At 45.7% G+C, this 20,215-nt stretch overlaps 1 protein-coding gene across 1 annotated transcript; it reads right to left on the reverse strand.

The window, feature by feature from the left end:
* Positions 1-2,694: 2,694 nt before the first annotated feature.
* Positions 2,695-19,821, reverse strand: AIFM1 (apoptosis inducing factor, mitochondria associated 1). Its single transcript, XM_009273441.2, has 17 exons — positions 19,788-19,821; positions 18,735-18,877; positions 15,550-15,643; positions 15,074-15,103; positions 13,817-13,929; positions 13,555-13,685; positions 12,657-12,747; positions 11,796-11,880; positions 11,058-11,134; positions 9,750-9,858; positions 8,934-9,041; positions 7,796-7,884; positions 7,575-7,715; positions 6,884-7,026; positions 4,919-5,043; positions 4,138-4,334; positions 2,695-2,944 (listed from the first exon to the last, which is right to left on the reverse strand). The coding sequence occupies exons 1-17, from the start codon at positions 19,819-19,821 to the stop codon at positions 2,873-2,875; spliced, it is 1,782 nt and encodes a 593-aa protein (XP_009271716.1). The 3' UTR covers positions 2,695-2,872.
* Between the last annotated feature and the right edge of the window lie 394 nt (positions 19,822-20,215).

Here is a 20,215-nt window from a genome sequence, read left to right on the forward strand (position 1 = left end):
GCAGGTCCCTCACGGGCTGCTCCTCTTCCATGCCTTTCCTCCGGAGGTGGAAGGGATCACGCTGACAGACAGAATGGGGGAGCCCCCCTCACTGGGGGTGGCGGTGGCAGTGCTGGCTGCCCGGTAGCTCTTAGGAAGGACTTGGCCAGGGCAGACGAATGGGCTGCCGCGGTCCCCAGGAAGTCCAGCAAAGGCAGCGGCACACACTGGTCCCGAGGATGGGCTGAGAGCACGCAGGAGGTGGGGCTGGGTGGCTGGAGAGCAGCAGCAGCTGTGGGAAAGGTCCTGGAGGCCAAGGTGGGCAGGGGTGGGCAGTGTGCCCGGGCAGCAAGGGCAGTCCCGCAGCCCAGGCTTTGCTAGCAAGGCTGTGGATGGCACCACAGGGAAGGGTTTCTGCTGCACCACTGGGCCCAGAGGAGGCCATGCCTGGGCACTGGGTGGGGGCTGGGGCTGCCCAGGCCCAGGCAGACACAGGTGCTGTGGAGCAAGGCCAGCAGAGGCCCTAGCCGGTCGGGGTACTGGCAGAGACTGGAGAGCACAGGGGCTCCTCCTGCTGCCTGCAGCTGCCCACAGGGAGGGGAGGACAGGGAGAGGATGGAGCCAGACCCTTGCCAGAGGTATCTGTCTGGGTGAGAAGCAATTTCAATTAGTGGTTAAGGAGAATATTTTCCTTATGGTGGTGGATCAAGCACTGCTAGAGGTGCCCAGGGAGACTGTGGGATCACCATGTTTGTATTTACTCAAATTCTGATGGGACATGGCCCCAAGTCTGGTCAAAGTATTTTGTTAAATTCCATATGAAATGGGCAGCACAGATCCCTCTTTCCTGTTCCTCCTGATTCAAGACGCCTGTGCACACACAGGGAGGGAAGCCAAGGCTATGCATGTAGTGTAGCATGAGCACAGCTTCCCAAACGTGATCTTCAGAGCTGGTTTCCAGCAAGAGTAAGTTTTTTCTCCCTTTGCTCCATTTTTACTCATGAGCTTCGCATGCCAGCCGTACGCAGAATACAGGAGCACAAGGTGATTTCCCATCCCCAAATATGAATCAAGAGCCCTGTCCATATTCCTGCACAACTAGATGCTCTAACCCCAGGCCCACCTCCCCGTCCTCCTCCTGCTGCAGCTCCAGGGACACAAGGCCATCACTCGGGGCAGCTGCAAGAACCCCAGTGCTCAGTGGCTCAGAGGCTGCAGGATGGGTAGGGGAAGATCGAGCGGGGTTACCCATCTACTTCCCGCTTCCAATTCTGCTTCTGGAAACACTCAGCTTTTCACTCAATTCCTCCAGCACTTGCATATGCAAGAGGAGCAGGAGAATCGGAATCTGTTGCACATGACCGCTGCTGTCAGGGTCAGTGTTTTCCCCACAACAGGGAATATTCCTCAAGAGAGATGAGAAATTTTAGTAGCAGCCAGGGGACAGTCAGCTCCCTGGCTCCAGGGAGATGGCTCACCCAGCACAGACCTCGGCAGCCTTTTATAACAGATGGACCACGCAGGTGGAGCATGACCTGCCACAGCACCAGCTGGGCTTTGGCACAGTGCAGCTGGGATTAAGACTCTGCCACTGGGGCAAGATCCCAGGCTCGCCTCCCAACACATCTAATGGAAGCACATGCTCTCACAAGCTCCAAGCCTGGACCGTGATTCCTGCGGTCCAAGCTCAGTCGTGATTCTCTAATGGATTCTCCCTCCCTGCAGCAGCAGTCCTGGACCCCCTCTCACATTTACACTTACACCTCATCCTGAAACAGAGCAAGGCTGGAGGCTGGTGTCCTCTCCCATGTCAGTCTCCAGGCCCTGCGAGGATGTGAGCCGGACCTCTTGGCTGGGTGGCTGAAGGTCTGTGGCACTCACCTTCCCTGCAGCTGACGTATCAGTTTCTCAGGCTGAGCAACAGCTCCAGCCTAAGCAGAAACAATCGCAGACCATGGGGTGAGCTTTCTGGTAACATTGGAGCACTCCTTGTGGCAGGGGAAGCAGGGGCAGCCCACAGACCCTCAACCGCACACCCTTTCTCTCACGTGCCAAAGGCATCAACCTGTCCCGAAGTGCATAGTGAAACACTATCTCTCCCCCCAACTCCCACCCCACTGTGCGGTGTTGTGGCCCGTTCCTGCATCCCTTTACCTGGTACACGCAGCCGAGAGCTCAGTGTTAACAGAAAGCACCCAGATTCCCACATGGTGGCTGGAGAGCTGATAACGTGCTCCTGACATCATCACACACCCTGGGTCCAGCATCACCAGTGACTGGTTCTCCCCACGCACTTCAGCCTGTGCTCTCCAAACCTGCATTAGTGCACCTCCTCTATCACTCTCGTAATTTAGTCCCTTATCTCCTGCCTTAGCAACTCTAAGCCTCTCTCTCTATTCTTCCCATCCCTTCTATACCCCATCTTATACCGGTCACCAGGCTGGAGCACACACCTGGCTTCAAATGCAGGCTTACACGGGAGCCACTGCATCATGTACTGTTTCATCCCATCAGGATGTACTTTTCCTACACAGGCAGCACTTGCTGCCAAGAGCACAGCCCTCCATGCAGCTAGCCAGCAAGGCTGCAAGCTCACCAGCTGGGAAGTGCTGCAAGAAAAGAGGCAGCTCTGCAGGCTTCTCCGTTGGTGATACAAGGGAAAAACTGACAACAGCAGGCAGCATACTCCCCTTTCAAAACAAGCAACACCCAGGTGCAGGAAGAAGGCATTTAACTTAGAACAATCTGACTTTATTGGTGCAAACATTAGAACTCTAGGTGACTGGAAATATTCACAAGTACTCAGAGAAAGTTGTCTGAGATGAAGGGGTGCACACAGCCAGCAGCCCCTGCTGCCCTACTCACTCCCATCGCGGTGTTCCCATTCTGGAGTTTAGTCTTCATGGATGTTGAAAAGCTTTGCTACTTCGTTGAGATCATCATGCTCCTCCCCATCTTTGATAATCTGCAGGAAGGAAGGAAGAATGCATTAAAACCTGCACATACTATAAACAACCAGTGCTGCAAGACTGTACATGGTCACCAGCCAATGTGATCAGTTTTTTAGATCCTCTCTGAAGCTCTGCTGATGACAACTCACCAACTTAAGCAGTCCACAACATGACAACAGTACTTACTACAGCCAAATTTATATGGGAGTCTTAAATATAGCATTATCTGCCTACAGGAATGGCTGGAGTTAAAACCAACCTCACTGTCCCTGTAGGATTTGTTTCTGATGTCTGGTTTTCCCTTTACAGCTGGGAAGAACAAGTATCTTCAAAAAGTGATTCGTCTCAACTCTGAGAAGATGAGCCAGTCTCGTTGCATTGACTTAGAGGAGCCGGTGTAAGTGGCTTAAACTTGCAATCCTATCTTTTAGGCAACGAGACTAAGAGGCCAAGGATCCTGTACATACTTGGTGCTCTGATTTAGAGGAAGGGCTGCTAAGAGAAGGAAGGAAAGGATCTCTCTTTCATGGGGGCAGGAGAAGTAACAGGTTTAAACGGCACCATGAAAGCTTCAGATTAGATACCAATGGAAACTACCAACATTAAGAATAGTTCATTTTGGGACAGATCACCTGGGGATAGCGTGGAGTCACTCTCATAGTTTAACCTACTGAAATTCTCCAAAGATGTTAAAAAAAATGACCTACGCATAGCTGATCTTACCTTGGAGGATGGAGACAGACTATGGGGGATGGAGATAGACTAAGCACCTACTCAAGGCTGCTTCTAACCCTGACCTTTTGTGGCTGTGTATCTAGGATGACAGATGTTTAAGACTGTTTTAGACACTTGTACATTAGACAAAGTAGCACAAAAATAGGACATTTCACTCTGATGCTCAGTCGCATATGATTCTTGCCTGTACTTATTACAGACCCAAAATTTCAGCCATGCAAAGGCAAGGCTTGAAGCATAAACCTGATGCAAGTTGTTTCTGTAAGAATTTTGAACAAACATGCAGAAAAGCACAAGGACATCTCCCATAATTCACCCGAGACAGGGCTACCATTGGATATTGCACAGCTCTGCTCCAGACAGAACATCTGCATTTATTTATCCTCATTTTAAATTGGTAGATTGATTTTTCCACAAGAAAATCCCCGATCTAAGCAAGCCTCACTATTCAGCATAGTAGTCCTGTACTGACCTTTCGAGCAATAGGCATCCTGTTGAAGATGTTCCATAACACGATTCCTACCACAACTTTATCCCTGAGGTAGAAAATTACACCTTTGCCATAATCTTCTCCTTGCTTTGGAACTTGAGGCATTGGTGAAAAGCTTGGAGAAATGTGAACTTCTGAGGCTTCTGCTTCTGTTTCACTCTCTGACCGAATACCTGTCCCTAATGCAAAGGTAAGAGATATCAAACATCCAGTGCAGAAAAAAGCAGCAGCTATTTGCCTGTGATGGTGAAAGCAGACTAAAGAGCGGGGTTCTGTAAGAGACTGAGGCGTTTTTCTTTGAGTTGCGTCCAGCAGAAGTTACGTTGCAATAACATGAGAATGAAGCAATCCTAACGTGAAGCACAACACTGACAATTCCCAACTTCCATCACCAAATGCAAAAGACAGAACAGTCTACTTCTTCCGGGCAGCATATACAAAATAAATATGCTTAGATCTACATAACCTCTTTTGTGCAAAAACTGATCAATTTATTGCTATGGAGGAAATTAAGCTTCACCAAGGAAAAAAGTGTTAATTTTGGTAAATGAGTTACACGATGTCTTCTTGGAAGAATGTTATGTTTTAATCACATTTTAATATCAAAACCAGCCTTTAAAGCTTGGTCTAGAAAAGAAGCAAACAGATTGATGTCTCCTAGTGCTCTACAGCGAGATCAGACTGACTCTGTGGCCACTACACAGAGTGAGACACAAAAACCTTCATGCATGGGGACAGTTCCCAAGCATGACTATAGCCCTACCTGATTGCTCCGTTGCACTTTTCGGTGTGTCTTTTGCTGTTGCTTTAGCAAAGACTCCTACTGTTGGCAAACTACTGTCAACAAGACCAATGGCTTCGTACCCTACATTAGGGCCCAGATCGCTCCTGGGAATGAAGCAGGGAAAATAATCATTTGTAGCATTAGTGAGACAAATACAAGGCAATTCCATCCAGCCCCAAATCCTTAATGACAGTGTTGTGCGAGTGAAATCATGGTACGTGGGCTGACTGACACACATTAGCCCCTTCTGCAGACATTAGTGTGGAACAAGGACTCAAGACACAGCAAGTCTAAGGCCATCAGTTTCAGAAGAAACCAGTTCAATGAAGAAAAACTTAAAATACTTCAGGCCTGCTCCCTTGAAGGAAGCTGGGTGGCTTCCAAAAGCTGCATATATCTTGACCCTTTAGAAAGTCACACATCTGACCTCAGCATTCAAACGTGAGTATCGGCACACAGTTAGTAGGTACTTGCAAAAATCTATGTTGCTTGTTTAGTACCAATGTGACTAGGAGACAGAGTTGGGGCAGAACCAAGCATTCCTCCGGGTCCTAATAAGACCATTTGACCAAACTTCTGGCAATGCTGAGTTATAAGCACTAGACTTTGCAGCATAGACAATTATTTAGTGTATATTTCAAAGAGAGCATTTAAGGAATATTAAAGAGAAGAACACATCGCTGTAACACTTCCTTGAACTGGGCACCAGCTGAATTTCAACTGGGGTGCTAATAGGAGTCAAAGCAGCTGTTGTTGGGGCCCAGTAAGTACAACGTGTCAAAAGTGTTCCCAACTACGCTGAGGGAATAAATGCATCCCACAAAACAATTTGGGTATCTCTATATGTACATCACTACCTTTCTGGCCAGAATCCTCCAGCACAGACTGGATTTACTGAAAGGAATACCAACAGTATGCCAGCCAACCAGACTAGGCACCCAGCAGTGGGTAAGTCAGAGCTCAGGAGGGATCCTGAACATCCTGAAAAAAATGCAAGAGGAATTCTTGCTATTTGCCAGCTCTTCAGCACAGAAGGAAGTCTCACCCAGTGAGGGCTGGCAAACCCCCAGAGTTAACACCTGTCAACAAAACACAAGACTACAGGCAGTTGACTGTAAGTTGCATCTGTGTCATGGTCAGAGCATCCTCAAGGAAAACACACAATTGAAATGGATGCTTCTGTGTCCTTGTTTAAAAGTGAAGTGAGAAACTCTTCTGGGTCCAGTATAGACCAAGTATCCAGGTAAACCACAGCAAGTCATAACTATTTTTGAGGGGATTTCTCCAAGAAAAGTAAAACTCCTTTCCCCATATTTAAACTCCCGCTAACTTTAAATTTCTGATCTTGAGCTAACAGGTTTTAGGATTGTGTGTGTGTGTGTTATTTTTTGTTTGTTTGGGGGTGTGGGGTGTATTTTGTTTTAAAAAGAACTTCAAAAAGATACAGCAGAACTGCCCATTTTCTTGATACCTCTCTCTGGAAAACAATAAACTTTCCTGTACGCTCCTGGATGCAGTGATGCGTTGCTACTAAAGCATCAGTTCAGCTAATCAGCGAAGGTGCAACACAACTGAAACCAACAGACCGTGCTGGGGAATTTTCAATAATTGTAACAGAAAAGCTGCTTCTAAGTTCAACCTGTAAATCAGCCTGCTTTGAGGAAGGGGCTGCTTTTTATTGCTACTTGCTTTGCTGAATGGGACTCATTGAGGGAGAAACTGGGATCTGCAGGAACGAAAAACATTTCAGAGAGTCCAGGGCAGAGCAGCGAATGTTCAAATGCCCTCCCATTCCCTGAGCTTCTGGGAACAAGAAGCTGCACAAGGTATTTGCTGAAGTAGTTTCACTGCACTCAGGAAACAGAAACCTTTACAAGGTGTATCTTGTCATAGCTCCTGCAACGTGGCCAAATAAGAAATACCAAAAGAAGAAATCAACGTTACCAGAACATGGACTGATGCCAGTAGGGCTTCGCAGCTCCTGTCATGTTTTCTCCAGCTAGTCTTCCACTCACAACAGCATGATCATGGTGCTCCACACGTCTCCTACCTAGTTTGATATCATAGAAGCAGGCAGCATCTCCTGCCTTAAAAAGAATCATTCAGTGAGGACTGAACATTGACATTGAAAGCTTAAATTAATGCACAAACAAAAAAGGCCTTGGGAAGAGAACAAAGTGGAACTATGAACTGAGTTTTTCTGACAAACCCCAAACACCACCACCACCACATCATCCCACTCCCCAGGCTACACGGGTCCCAGTTTCTCAGCACTTTTCACCGATCTTCGGAAAAATAAGGCAGCATCAGGTATGTTTTTCCAGAGGAATCAAAGTCTTGACTCTCACCAAAGGGCCTCTTACGCAATAATCTGTGCTATCTTTAGGTTACCCCAACTCCTCTTACACAGCATAAATATTCAAAAACTCGCACAGTCGTTACCACAGCAACAAAGCGTGCTGTGGTGCATGAACAGACTCCATGGCTGCCGGCAGGATCTGCACTACAATTGGTCTCATTACTTGCTATTTTTTGCCCCATTCACCTAATCGAGGTATGCCAGCCCCCATAAATCTGTGTATTCTGATTGCATCAGCATAACCAGCAGACAGAAAACTCCTCTGCACATACTCACCACCCAGATATTGGAGCGTGCCTGCAGCTCCGCATTCACCCTGAACCCTCCAAAGTCAGAGTCCACCTCCAGCCCAGCTGACTTTGCTAATTCCACATTAGGCTCCAGCCCTACTGCAGCCACAATATGATCCGTCTCCACCTGTTTGGGAATTCGTAATTATTATCTTAATTCCCTCAATGCCCCTGCAAACCTTACCCTCTCCCTGCTTTTAAATTTACCTTTCGGCCATCTTTCAGTTTAATCATCAGCCGATTGCCACAGACAGAGACAGACTTGACCACAGCGTTAGGCATGACATTAACACCCTCTGCAAACAAACACAGGAAACATAACTGCTTGCTCCGGAGTAGACAGATTTCAGCTGAAGCAGGCATCTTTGGTGCAAACAGATGCAGGCAGAGCAGGGGCCAGGTTAGGAACCAAGAGAGAGACCACCTTATCTTTGCTGCATGTGCCAGTACAGTTTTGAGTGAAGCATGAGGAGAAAGAAACCCAGCTAAAAAGTTTGAAAGAGCTACTTAAATGACAATCAAAAGTACATGTCTCATATGATGACACATCCAAAAGAACTCCCCAAGACAGGTTTTCAGGCACTAAGGACATTCAATTCTGGCTCTGTCACAGCCAGACCCAGAGGTCCGACAAGGCCGCTTCCATAAACAAAAGAAAGTAACTCAGACCTGTGGGTTATCAGGCCCTGCAATCTGCAGCCCCAACTCTATCCCTCCTCCCTCTGTCCCCACTACACTTACCAACGCACAGGAATATATTCTGCACTTAATATAGCAAATGGAAAAAAGGTATTTCAGATCGTACTGATTTTATCAGCTAAACACTACAGCAGCTGGCCTGACAAAGCTGTATGCAAAAGGCATGTGGCTACACAACCCTTCTCTCAAAGTGACTCTAGGCTGACTGCATTAGGCTGTCAGAAGTAAAATTATTTGAGGCTAGAGCAACTCAGAAGAGAACAGGCAGTTATCGTAAGACAACTTTGGTTCCAGATTACAGAGGCCATCAAAGTAACTCGCAAGTATGGTAGTAGGGATCATTCTGTGCAGGAACAGCCAGAGGGAAAATCTCACTGGCATCAGCATGCATATTTGCTTGGTTTTCCCAGAGGAACTGCTAAGAAGCCAGAAATTCATGGCAGCTCCATGCTACTCAAGCTGCCTGAACTGCAACTTGTTCTGTTCGGCACCTGGGCCACCTTGCAAGGGACCCAGTCTTCCTAAGACTCCACTGACAAAACAAGCGGAGAGCTGTATTTCACAAGGAAGAGCTATACAACAGCCACTGGCCGAAACACCACAGCTCTGCCACTCGCAGAGGAGGAGCACTGAAGTGCAGCTTCACCTCTTCTGACTTTCTCTGTGGTCCAGTTGCTCAGATATTCAGGCAAGACTTTGCCCATATTGCCATTCTCTGGAAACAGCTGAATCACCTCCAGGCCTCTGGTTCGTGCTGAAAGGAAAGCAAAGAGCAGGCTTCTTACAACCCGTGGATAAAGAGCAGCAGCACAGACTTCAGGACACAAGCATATGCTTTACTTTACACAAGGAGCTTGACAGAAGTTTCCAAAACTGGGAGTTCTGGCTCCCAGATTTTCCACAGGAGTCACAAAGTGACTGGCCACTGTATCACATACACCTGCAAACTCTAGGATAACAGACAGCAGACTTTAAGTAAAATGCTTAGTATTTTGGAGAAAACTTCCCTTATTAGAAAAATTACCATAAAGACACTACTCAAAAAGCTACATGCACTTGACAGTAAGAATCCAGTTGTTCACAACCTCCTTGAAATAATAGTTTTAGGGTGGCTCTTAGCATTGAGAGAGCAAATAGAACTTTTTACAGGGTGGAATGACTTTCCAACATGCACTGGCCTGCAGAGCTTCCAGGGGCCCCAACTCACAAAAACTTCTGTGGTCAGGGGCTGCTTGACAGCTAATGAGAGAGAAAACGGAAAACCAGGTCAGGCCATATAGCCAATATAGCCAACAAAACACGCGTGCGTTAAGGTTACTTCAGGCAAACCACAAGTCTGTGCAAAAACTCAGCAGTCGGGGAATGAAAAGGAAGTTTATAATGTCGGGCTGCTTCCGTTCAATGTCCATCACCTATGTCAAGGTGCCAGCTGAAGGCAAGCTGCCTGCAGAAGCACACTTACCTCTTCTTCCCAGAGCACAGGCCAGCTCACTGCCGAGAAAACCACCACCAATAATTGTGATGGACTTGACTTCTCTTGAAATCTTCTCCAGACTTTTGAAGTCCTCAATCTGTAAGAAGATTAATTCCCATTTCAAGTATCCTCAAACGGGAATGGCAGCAGAAGATATTTTTCTCCAATTTCTCCCTTTGAAATAAGAGCAACTCTCTCCCCAACTTGGAAAGGGAAACATGTTTCTCCTTCCTCCTGTTCATCTATTGCACAGAAAAAACTCTCTGGCTTCCTAATGTTTGTGCAAGCTTTTCCCTGTCTAGACAATCTCAGATTCCTGCATTTTCCCCTAACTTTCAAGAGAAATTACAATGAGATTTCTAGACACAAGTGTACTACAGCACATCCAGTACTACAAGGATGCCACAGCTCATGTCATCCATCTTTCCCTTCCCACAGCTGAGCAGACCAGACCTTAGGGGAAGTCCAGCACAGAGCAGGAAGTTCCCATATGGCTTCTTATTCCCGATTCATTCACTGAACTAGACTAAGGAGAAGGTTGCATGCCTGTTCTAAATCCCATGTTTCCAAGAAAGCAGAGTATGTCAACAAAAAGCAACTCCACAGCGAAAAACAGAAGGCCATCGACCAACTTCCATGTCTTTTATTCACTTTGTCCCAAAGCACAGGATGAAGGTGAAGAAACGCCATGAAGAAGGCAAGGATATCAGTTTATTAATTCACCAGAAAACTATTTAAGCCAATCCAAGAGCTAACATGAACACTCAACTTCCTACTCGGCTAAAATTTCACAGCACGAGAGCAGTCTGTCCTGTCTCAGGCCAAAGGCCAACCTCTGGCCCACGTGCTGCAGAACTGTGGCATACACTTATTCAAGAGGAGTGCCAGCCCGGAGTACTAAGCTAGCTTCCTGTATCTACTCGTGGTCCTGAAGGCACACACTGCTTACAGTCCAAACTGACTTGCAGAGCTTACATTGCTCATGTTTTTAAAAGGCCTGGAAGGTGCAGCAAAGTCATACAGGAGGGAAACTAAAAAAACAAACAAACAAAATCACATTATTACAGCTCTCAGGCCTGAGGCAAGCAGATGAGCAGTCTAGTAGACTCTACCCTGTTTACCTGCCTGGGGAAAAGGAATAAATAGCAAACGGACTCCTGGTTACCAGCTGAGGGAAGCAGCTGCCAAGGCAAGTCTGTCCTGGACCCAAAGCAGAAGAGTTAAAAAGCTGAAAATAGTGGTAGTGGCTCTGATTTTTTCAACCTCACCCCGGGACTAGCAGCACCTGTAGATTACCTTTCGGAACAGTGTCAGCCTTTGTTGTACGTCTTTTCCTGCTCTTTCAATGGCGGGTAGGTTCCTTGGGGAACCACCTGAGGAGAGGGAGGGGGGGGGGAGGGAGAGAGAGAAAGAGAGACTAATGATACCATGGCCATGTCACTGGCTACCCAGACAATGCAAAGCTATCTTTAATCTGGACTGTGCTTTCCAAACTGTTACAATATGCTCTATTCCCTGTTGCTGTCTGGGTTTTTAACATGAAAGACCTTCTGTGTGAGCAGTAGGTGACCCAAGAGTCACTCAGGGGAAAAAGATCTAATGCTATACAACTAGCTCCACTGACTGGAGACAGCCAGTTCCACTTTAACCACAGAGGGCTGTAGAACTGCTAGAGTTAGATGCTGGAGCAGTGCCCTGCCCAAGCAAGAGCTGGTTCTTCTGCTTGCTACTGCTACAGGCAGAATTTGAAGAGGCTGGCCTGTCCAGGAGTTCCTTTACTGAGCTGCTAGGGAAGTCACCTTTTCCTCCTTCCCTGCTGATTTTCACAGGGCAAAACTTTGAACGTCCCAGAGAAGCTGGTTGATGTGAGGCAGGTGAAAAACCCAGTGGCATGGTTGTCTGTATGACTGTCCTTCATGTGACTGCTCTACGAAGTGTTTGACACATACTGCAGAAACTTCCTTGTCAGATGAATGCCAGTGAAATAAAAAGGCTGGCACAAGACAAAGAACAGGAAAAAATCCAACAACTTACCAGTGGCAATTAGACATTTGTCATAGGATATCTGGGTACCATCACTGAGTTTCACTATGTTGCCTCTAACATCCATATGCACAACCTGCAAAATTAGACAAGCAGGAGAGCTCAAGCTTCCATGAACTGTAGGCCATTCGAGTTAAACTGCATAGACTACTGATTAGAGAAGCAAACTTGGAAGTAACATTCTCCCACCTTTAAGTTTAGGGGGGGTGGGAGGGGGGAAGGGAGAAGACTGGAAGTAGGAATTGAGACAACTTCTTTGGCAGCCATCATAGATCAGGCTGATCTTCCCAGGATCTGAGTCTAAGAAATGGACTCAGACACCTAGTGTAAGTTCAGCAGTAAGAGGAGTCACTGCAATCTTATTTTAGCAACATATAAAAAACTGGGGAAGCAAACATATTAGAAGCCTCACCATGAACTTTTCCACCTTCCTGCTGCTTCTGCGCAATGCTCTCGCTCACATTATAACCCCCTAATCAGATCACTCTACTCTCCTTACCTCACCCTCTGACCGATATATAGCCTAGTTCCTATTTTGTCACACCCTGTCTCTAAGCTCTACATATTCTTGTCCCGTTCCCAAACTCTAGACTCATCCTTCCCTCTTCCTCATCTTCCCTCAGCTCACTACTATTCCTCATAGCTTCTCCTGTTTTCAAACTTCACTCACGCTGTCATAAGTTTAGCGTAGTCCCTGCTTCATCATATACACTTTTCCCAAACTTGTACACGTTCTCCTCCTCAGCCAACCCTCCACACCACCATCTACGGTTGTTTAGTTTCAGCTTAGAGCACAGGCTGTGCTTGGGAAGAACTGTATGATGCTAGAACAATAGCTAGTGCTGTACCCACCTTCTTGCCACAGAGAACTGCTACTCCACCATTTTCTACAAAAGGCAGATCACGAACAGGCACATAGAATGACGGCGGCTGGAAATATATACTGAAAAAAGCTCCATTATCAAATGGGTTCCACTTGCTCTGTGATACCAGCTATTCAGCAATTACCAATGATACAAAGACAACTCTGTGCATCCATAACAAGCTCCAGAATTCTTATTTATCTATTTTTAAGAATTAGGGTCTTCACACTGTTGAAGTTCGAGGGTTTAGATCAGTAAGGCTTTATCACAAAAGTCACAAGAATCAAATGTGATCCAGGGTCCCTGGAGCTCTGCTCTAAACTGTGAAGCTACACCCTCACCTTTACTATTAACTTATTTCACAGGATTTCTGCCAGTGGCAGTGTATGTCTAAGGGAATCACAGCAAGATTCAAGAGGTATTAAGTACCGAGCTAACTCTCATGTGCGAAGCAGCACTCCTCTTGACAACTGCCAGCACTGTCACAGCTTTGTCTGCGCCTTTGTGCTCAACTGACTTGTTTGTAACATCTCAGCATCTCTGGGAAGCCACGCTCCACGAGTCCGCAGCCTACATCATGGAGTCTCGTGGACTCCACAAGGTAGTCGGTCAGCTACTCTAGTGCAAAACACACAAGCTCTGCACGCAGCATGCAATGCTCTGTCCCTTCTTCGATCAGTCTAGCGACAATGCACACAGACACACACACACCCCAGGGCTCTCTTCATAGCAGACATGAACACAGAAATCTGCACAGTGATTTGTCCACACAGCACTCTGGGGTCCTGCAGAGCTCTGCAGTGGCTCTCTCACAAGACCAGTTTGATCATCATCAACTTTTCATTAAACACCCTCCTTCATCCTTGCTACCCGTAAGTGACACATACCTCCTCTCCTTGCCATTCCACTGTTTGAATCGCAGAGTCTCTGTCACATTTGGATCATCCGAAAACCATAGTTCTTTGGAAAGAGGTGGGCGCATATAGGGCAGGGCAGGATCTTCAGACACAATCAGCACCTTTAATTGGTCATTAAACACATCAGCTGTACCGATGCCAGGCAAATGGCAAAACATATGACAGAGGCTCTGAAGCAAGCACAGTATTCAGTCGTCCACACAAGTCTGCTCTGGAACAGGGCATCTCTTACCCGGGCACCAGGGTCACGAGCCCGAATGGATCTGGCAGCAGCAAAAGCAGCAGTTCCTCCACCGATCAGCAGGAAAGGAACATGAGATGGGACCTCAGGGCGAGCTCCCGGAGCTGCAGGTGACAGATTGGACAGCTTACTGCACATACAGCAGGGAAAACAGCCCAGCCCCAAAGAACAGAGAGTATGTCACCAGATGCCTTTCACATACAGACTTCCTTTGGCAAATTGCCTTTCAAATACCTTCACCTCCCCTTCCCTTCCACCCCAATATACTTCCCAAGAACCATGCTGCTGCTTCACTCAAAGCTGGCTCCCCACATAAATCAAACTATCAGATTTCAGCGAATTATTTTTTCTAAGCTAGATCTGCACAGCTGAGTTCAATGGCAATCACAGAATTTTGGAATACGCCTGTAGCACAGCTTTTATCACACAGCTTGAGCTCCTCTGTTACAGATCTACTTTTCTCTGGTTTAAGATGTTAAGAATAAGAATGATCTACATAACAAGCTTGAAATACCGCTATTGGGACAGCCTGTTAACAGGTTTTAAGCCTTACTCTGAACAGGTGCTACTCGTCCAGCAGACTCTCAAAGAGCTCCATTTTATAAATTGATCTATTTAAGAATGCTGCTTACATTTGCACAGCTGGGAGAAGCAAAGCTGGGTTGCAAAGTCAAAGACCCACAAAGTTCATTTCCAGCATTCAATACACAATTTCAGAAGCTTCATATAAGATCAGGACATTCTCTGTGCAGTAGATTCAGGACAGCAAAAACATGCTTGGCCTCTACTCTGGCCAAACAACGCACTAGAGATCCAACATTCAGGTTTTACAGTAAGTGACAGTTTGCTGAGCTAGCAAGAGGGACATAGCCAAAGATTATTCAAAACACCAGGAGAAGAGATACGGCCTGGGTGTCATTCAAATCAGAAAACAATTTTCAAAATTATTTGGAAAATACAAACTGCAAAGTGTTTGATCTAGCTGCATGTCTTCTTTAAGAACACAAATCGACTTGTGAGCAAGACAAAAACTCTGCACTGGCCATTCAGTGAACAGTTTATAAGAAAGTAAAGTTCCCTAAAATGCCAAGGCGTATTTTTCTGTAATTGCCTTCTGAAAGGAGACCAACTTTTGAGTTCCCACCAGAATGCATTTCCTCCCACACGCATGTCCTGTTTCTAAGCCTCATGCAGTTAAAGCATATGTAGGGATAAAACAGTCAGTTAAATATTACCATCAAGACTCACCTGCTGTGCCCTGAGAAGCAGCATCTGTATCTGAAAGAGAAGACACTGACTTAATTCAGCGAAGCACAGGCTATCAAGGATACTGCAGTTAAGAAGCCGCAGTTCAGGGCTGACTCAAGGAGACCATAGGATTAACAGGCTCTCCACTATAAAGGGACAGTCTCCAGAAATGTAGACTTACCAAGACCCCTGCTTCAGCATTTAGGCTCTCACTCTCTGTCCTCCAGCCTCAACCCTGATAAACATGTTTTATCCTCTCCCTCAAACCAAAGCAATCAGTTTTCTGTCCTGTCTGCAGGATATCCTTTCTGTTGGTTTCCTAGTAAAGTGACATAACACAGCCTATTTTCTATGACCTAAAGCCACTGTTATTATGAAATGTATGAACCTTTGGCTCAATAGTTCAGACCCTGCAGTTTGAGATCTCATAAATTAAGAGAGACCTTCAATGAGCAACCTAGCAGGCCAGTACCCACCTGAAGGAGACGATTCATTTTCTTGAGATCGCGTAGTTATTGTTGTGACACGGCTGGTGAATCGCTCTTTGTTTTCTCTCAATGTTCTGTATACCTGGAGACAGACAAGGAGATATTTACCTTGTATACCTTACAGCACCAAGGCACCATTCGGCTTCTACCCCCCGACAGGCTTTTGTCTATCCTGCTTGCTCAGAAAAGCCATCTGCTTTCAATTAAAGCACACAGACCAAAATATACCTCACTGAAAAAAGTGCCCATAAAGGTATGTATATATAGCTACAAGAGGAATGCACTCAGAAAACGATCTGCTCTACATATGATGTGATGAATCTCAGTTGTCTGGTTGCTTCCCATAAGCAAGAAATCAACCTTTCTGCAGATGTTTGGGCTTTGGGCTGCAGACCCGTTTCAAGAGGAACCAGATACATCCAAGGAAATGCAGTCAAACAAACCCCAAGGCTATCTGCAAGCTAGGCCATGGCACACGGCACAACACAAGGCTGCAGAAAAGGAAGACAAATTCAAGGCAAAAATCAACTCCGAGCTTCAAAAGCCCAGAGCAGCTGGACAGAACAAGCAAACGACCTTACTGGCTTTCTTTAGGCCAGGTGTTACAGGCATGATGTTAGCAGCGGTAACATCAGTGACGTTAGCTGTGCTCCTCAGACACGGGAGCGTGGCTGTTCTACACAACAGCCTTCAGCTGGAAGAGATTCCCATGTCTGAATGCTGACCTGCTGTTTATTTGTCTGTTAAACTCAGGATACAGTATAAGCATAGCCTGCATGTTCTGGGGATACCATTTAGTGGTACAGACAAGGAGGGAACATCTTTTAAGACATCATGTTAACTTCCAAGAAAAATTGGTAATGTAGAGAAGCAAAAGACAATGAGCCTGCTGGAAGCAGGTCACAGCATGGTATTTGCCCCCCCCAGTTAACAAATTAGAGGGAATCAAACAGTTGTTTTAAGGCAAAACCTAGCCTTGCTAATAATCCATATCACAGATGCACGACATTAACTTTCATTCTGCATTGTTTATAAAAGAGAAAAAACTTATCAAGACAGTCTGAAACACAACCGTCTATCCAATTACTGTATTTTGAATTGTGAAAGAATATTAAAGCTGGAACATTTCCAGCAAGAAATAAGTGCCTCCTAAATGCAAAGGCAATGCTGCAGCTGATGCCAAACCACTTGCTGTTAGCTAACCGAGTGTTATGACATCCAAACTATGTTTGAACGAAAGTTAATTCCTTTGGGGAACTGAAATCTCTTTTACTCCCTAGACATTTTGCATTTTACCCATCTCCACAATTAGGTGTTTTACAACATAGCAAATCGTCTCAAAGAAGAACTGAGGAATTTAATGCCAGGCGCGAAAAAGAGCACAGGCAGACAAAAGCATATCCAGGGAACTGAAACAATGTCAAAAATATCAGAAAACAAGAACTCATCAGTGTTGCAAAGAATTAAGATAAAGATATTTTAAAGCCTTTTGCTTAAACATATAAAAGTCAAGGTTAACAAAACTACCTCTGCTTTTGCAAGCAGAACCATGAAGCGAGCCCGAAGGGCAACATACAGCAAATTAAATCTGATTTTTAAATCTATATTTTTTTCCCTTAGAAAAAAAAAAATTACTATTACATAAATGCAAAATATCAAATCAGGTCTTCAGGATAAATTTTTCCAAAGAGAAAATGCCAAGTTCTTTCTAGTCAGAAACATAGCTGCGTACTTTGCCAGATAACGGAGTGATATTTCAGTGCTCTTCTCTGAAGAAATCACAAAGTTAAACAAGTTTTCTCTTCTTTCCTCTCGCAGACTTATATTTAGCTGATTATTTCCTTTTTTTTGTATGCCAACATTACTGATATCAGAACAGATGTGTTAATTTGTGCCTTTCTGATAGTTACTAATTGAAGATGGCCAGTTTTGGTTTTAGGTTTATTTAATGTGAAAAAGTTAATTCTAAGGCAATTTTTCCCACTAAGAACTACACTGTTTGACAATATCAAATTTGTAAACTTAAATTATTTGACAGTGTCCCTTGAAATTAAATATCTGAGGCCAGGGAGCACAAAGACGGTTTAGTTAAAGTAAATGGCTAACTCGGTATGACATACAGAAAGGTACCCTCCCTCCACCCTCTCACCCAATTAACACACATTTATTTAAGCATCTTACATAAACTCCTGTCCCAGTGACTGTTCCTCCTACAATTAAGTATAACAATAGGTTGCTGCCAGCTTTGCCAGGAACACCTGAAGACGTCAGTGATCTAGAAGGGCATCTTAGATGATGACATTGCAAAACTGTAGGTGAAGACAGGCAATGAAAGAGGAGAGGGAAAGAGCTGAATATTAAGAAGGACTCTTGATTAAACAGATCTTGGGAAAAGCAGAATGTGCTTTGTAATTTCAGTTACCTTGTTTGTCAAAAAAAGTACAGCAGGGCACACTAAAGAATATTTAAAGGGAATAGGAAAAGACTTTTCCTCCATGCACTGTTTTGAATTTTTTTTTTTTATTTCCTAGGAGCCTTCTGCATGTGAAGAGTTTCATTAGGAGAAAACCAGGACTTGGAACTTTTAATGAATATGAGCCTCTAAGAGAAAGAATTTTGAAACAAAGATTTGTGTGATGTAAGCTCACCCATCCACTCCTAGGTAACGCTGCTACTCCTCAGCTGTTTGGGAATGTGATTTACTCTCCAAGTCAGGCTGAAAAGCTTTATGCTTTTGAGTAGGACATAAATGTATGCTCACCAATTTTGGGTTGATTTGGTATACTTACACAAGCTAAACACTAACGTTCTGAATTGAGATTTGGCAAAGAATGGTTTACTGTGGTATTAAAAGCACATGCCATCCAACTCTCCCTGAACTATATGCTACTATCACGTACAAGACAGCAGACAGAGCTGTGGTTCGTCATAGTATGGAGGAAAAAAAAAAAAAGAGTGCCTTTACTGTAAAGAAACCTAAAAGGTAACTGAAATTACAGTTTAAAAAAAAAAAAACATAAGAATTTAATTTCCAGCCAGCTCAGTTAGCTCCCCTTGAAGTTTTCTGAAGGAGGAAACCGCTACAGAGATAAAAAGCTAAGTAAAGTTAGCTGAAATACAGCAAATGCTTGACAGGAGAGATGTATTGCAGCTCTTTCTACCTTTCTACTTACATAGGCACCCGCTCCTAATGTTGATAAGCCCACAATAAGGACAAAAACAGAACTATCGCCTTTGCCCCCGGGCACACCAGAGCTAGCCACTTGTCTGCTCATCTGCAGTTTTATGGGAACATTCCAGCGCTGCAACAAGTTGCCTAAGGAATACAATTTATTAGAGAAAAACACAAAAAGACTGTCAATACAAAGTCACGTTTTGAAATTTAGAGACCAAGTAATTTCTGAAACCAAGTAAACAAGCTACTTGTTTGAAAAGCCCAGTACCACATCTGAGTGACTGTAGTGAATTATTCTCTGCCACAACAAACGGCTCCAGGCAGTTGTGGATACCAAAAACGTCTGTAAGATCAAAGAGTAACTGAACAAATTAATAGCGGGAACATCTATTAGGAAGCTAGAAAGACTACCTCCGGCTGAAGGAGCCTTCAAGCCACACATCGCTGGGAGGCTACACCAGAGATGCGCATGTACTGCGCATTTGCTGTTCTTACACCCTTCGACAGAAGAGGCCTGGAGGAGGCAGGCGCTGGTCTAAAGATGCACTTTGCTCCACCACGTGCGAGCAGAGGCTAACTTAACCTCATTAGGACACGCAGCAGGTATGGTTATACCAGCAAAAAGCCCCTTTGCCAGCACAGCTTATTCCACTGAGGTGAACTACCAGAAGAAAGAGGCTTCTGCTGACAGAAAGGGCATCCCAAATGAAGAGGAGTAGCGAGGTTTGCCAATCCAGATGAAGGCATCTACCAGCGTGCAAGCAAGACAAAGAGCGCATCTAGCTGAACAGCTACGTAACATTTCATTTCACTGTGGTTTAGTCACAGACTCCCGCCTGTCCCAATTAGATCTCTAAATAGAGCAATCACCGTCACTGCCCCGAGCGCTGCGTTTGTAACACAGCCGGCCAGCTGAAGCCTGCAGAAGTGGTTGGGCTTTTCTGCAGAACGTATTCCCACCCGACGCAGAAAACACCTCCCGCCTCCTCCGGTACCCAGATGACATGCAAACTGCTATACCCCTTTGATCTCTTTGCCTAGACGCACGTACTTGTGATATAAACCCGCAGCGAAATCACGAGCATCCGAACGGATACAAATATGCTAAATGGCTCCATCTAACTTATGGTTTCCCAGAACACAGGAGTTTTTCCCTCCCGTTCCCGGGAGCTGAGCACCTGCACCTCCAGCACCCCCTCAGCGCCCCGGCTCCATTCCATCACCACGCCGTTTTTCACCCACAAGCCTTCTCCGATGTGGCTGGCGGTGGAGCCGAGCAGTCCGTCCCGCCGGTGCACCAAGGGCAGAGCAACGCCCCGCGCCGACTTCGCCGCCAAAAGCGTTTTTATCCCATTACCTCCGAATTCGGCAGCGCCCAACGCCGCTGGAACGGCGGTCCGGGTGCCCTCTGCCCGGCTAACGGGACCCGAGAGACTCCGAGCAAGCCGCGGCTTTGGAAAACCGCGGTTCCCGACGGCG

The sequence above is a fragment of the Aptenodytes forsteri genome, unplaced genomic scaffold (assembly GCF_000699145.1).
Source record: "Aptenodytes forsteri isolate BGI_AS27 unplaced genomic scaffold, ASM69914v1 Scaffold191, whole genome shotgun sequence".
In the NCBI taxonomy this organism is placed as follows: domain Eukaryota; kingdom Metazoa; phylum Chordata; class Aves; order Sphenisciformes; family Spheniscidae; genus Aptenodytes; species Aptenodytes forsteri.

Bases quoted from the DNA above. Each gene is read 5' to 3' on its own strand.
- AIFM1 (XM_009273441.2), bottom strand. From the start codon at position 19,821: ATGCTCGTGATTTCGCTGCGGGTTTATATCACAA. The intron at 15,644-18,734 runs GTAAGTAGAAAG...GTCTGTCTCCAG, and splicing joins CATTAGGAGCGGGTGCCTAT to GTATACAGAACATTGAGAGA. The intron at 5,044-6,883 runs GTAACGTTGATT...CTTCATTCCCAG, and splicing joins TGGCATCAGTCCATGTTCTG to GAGCGATCTGGGCCCTAATG.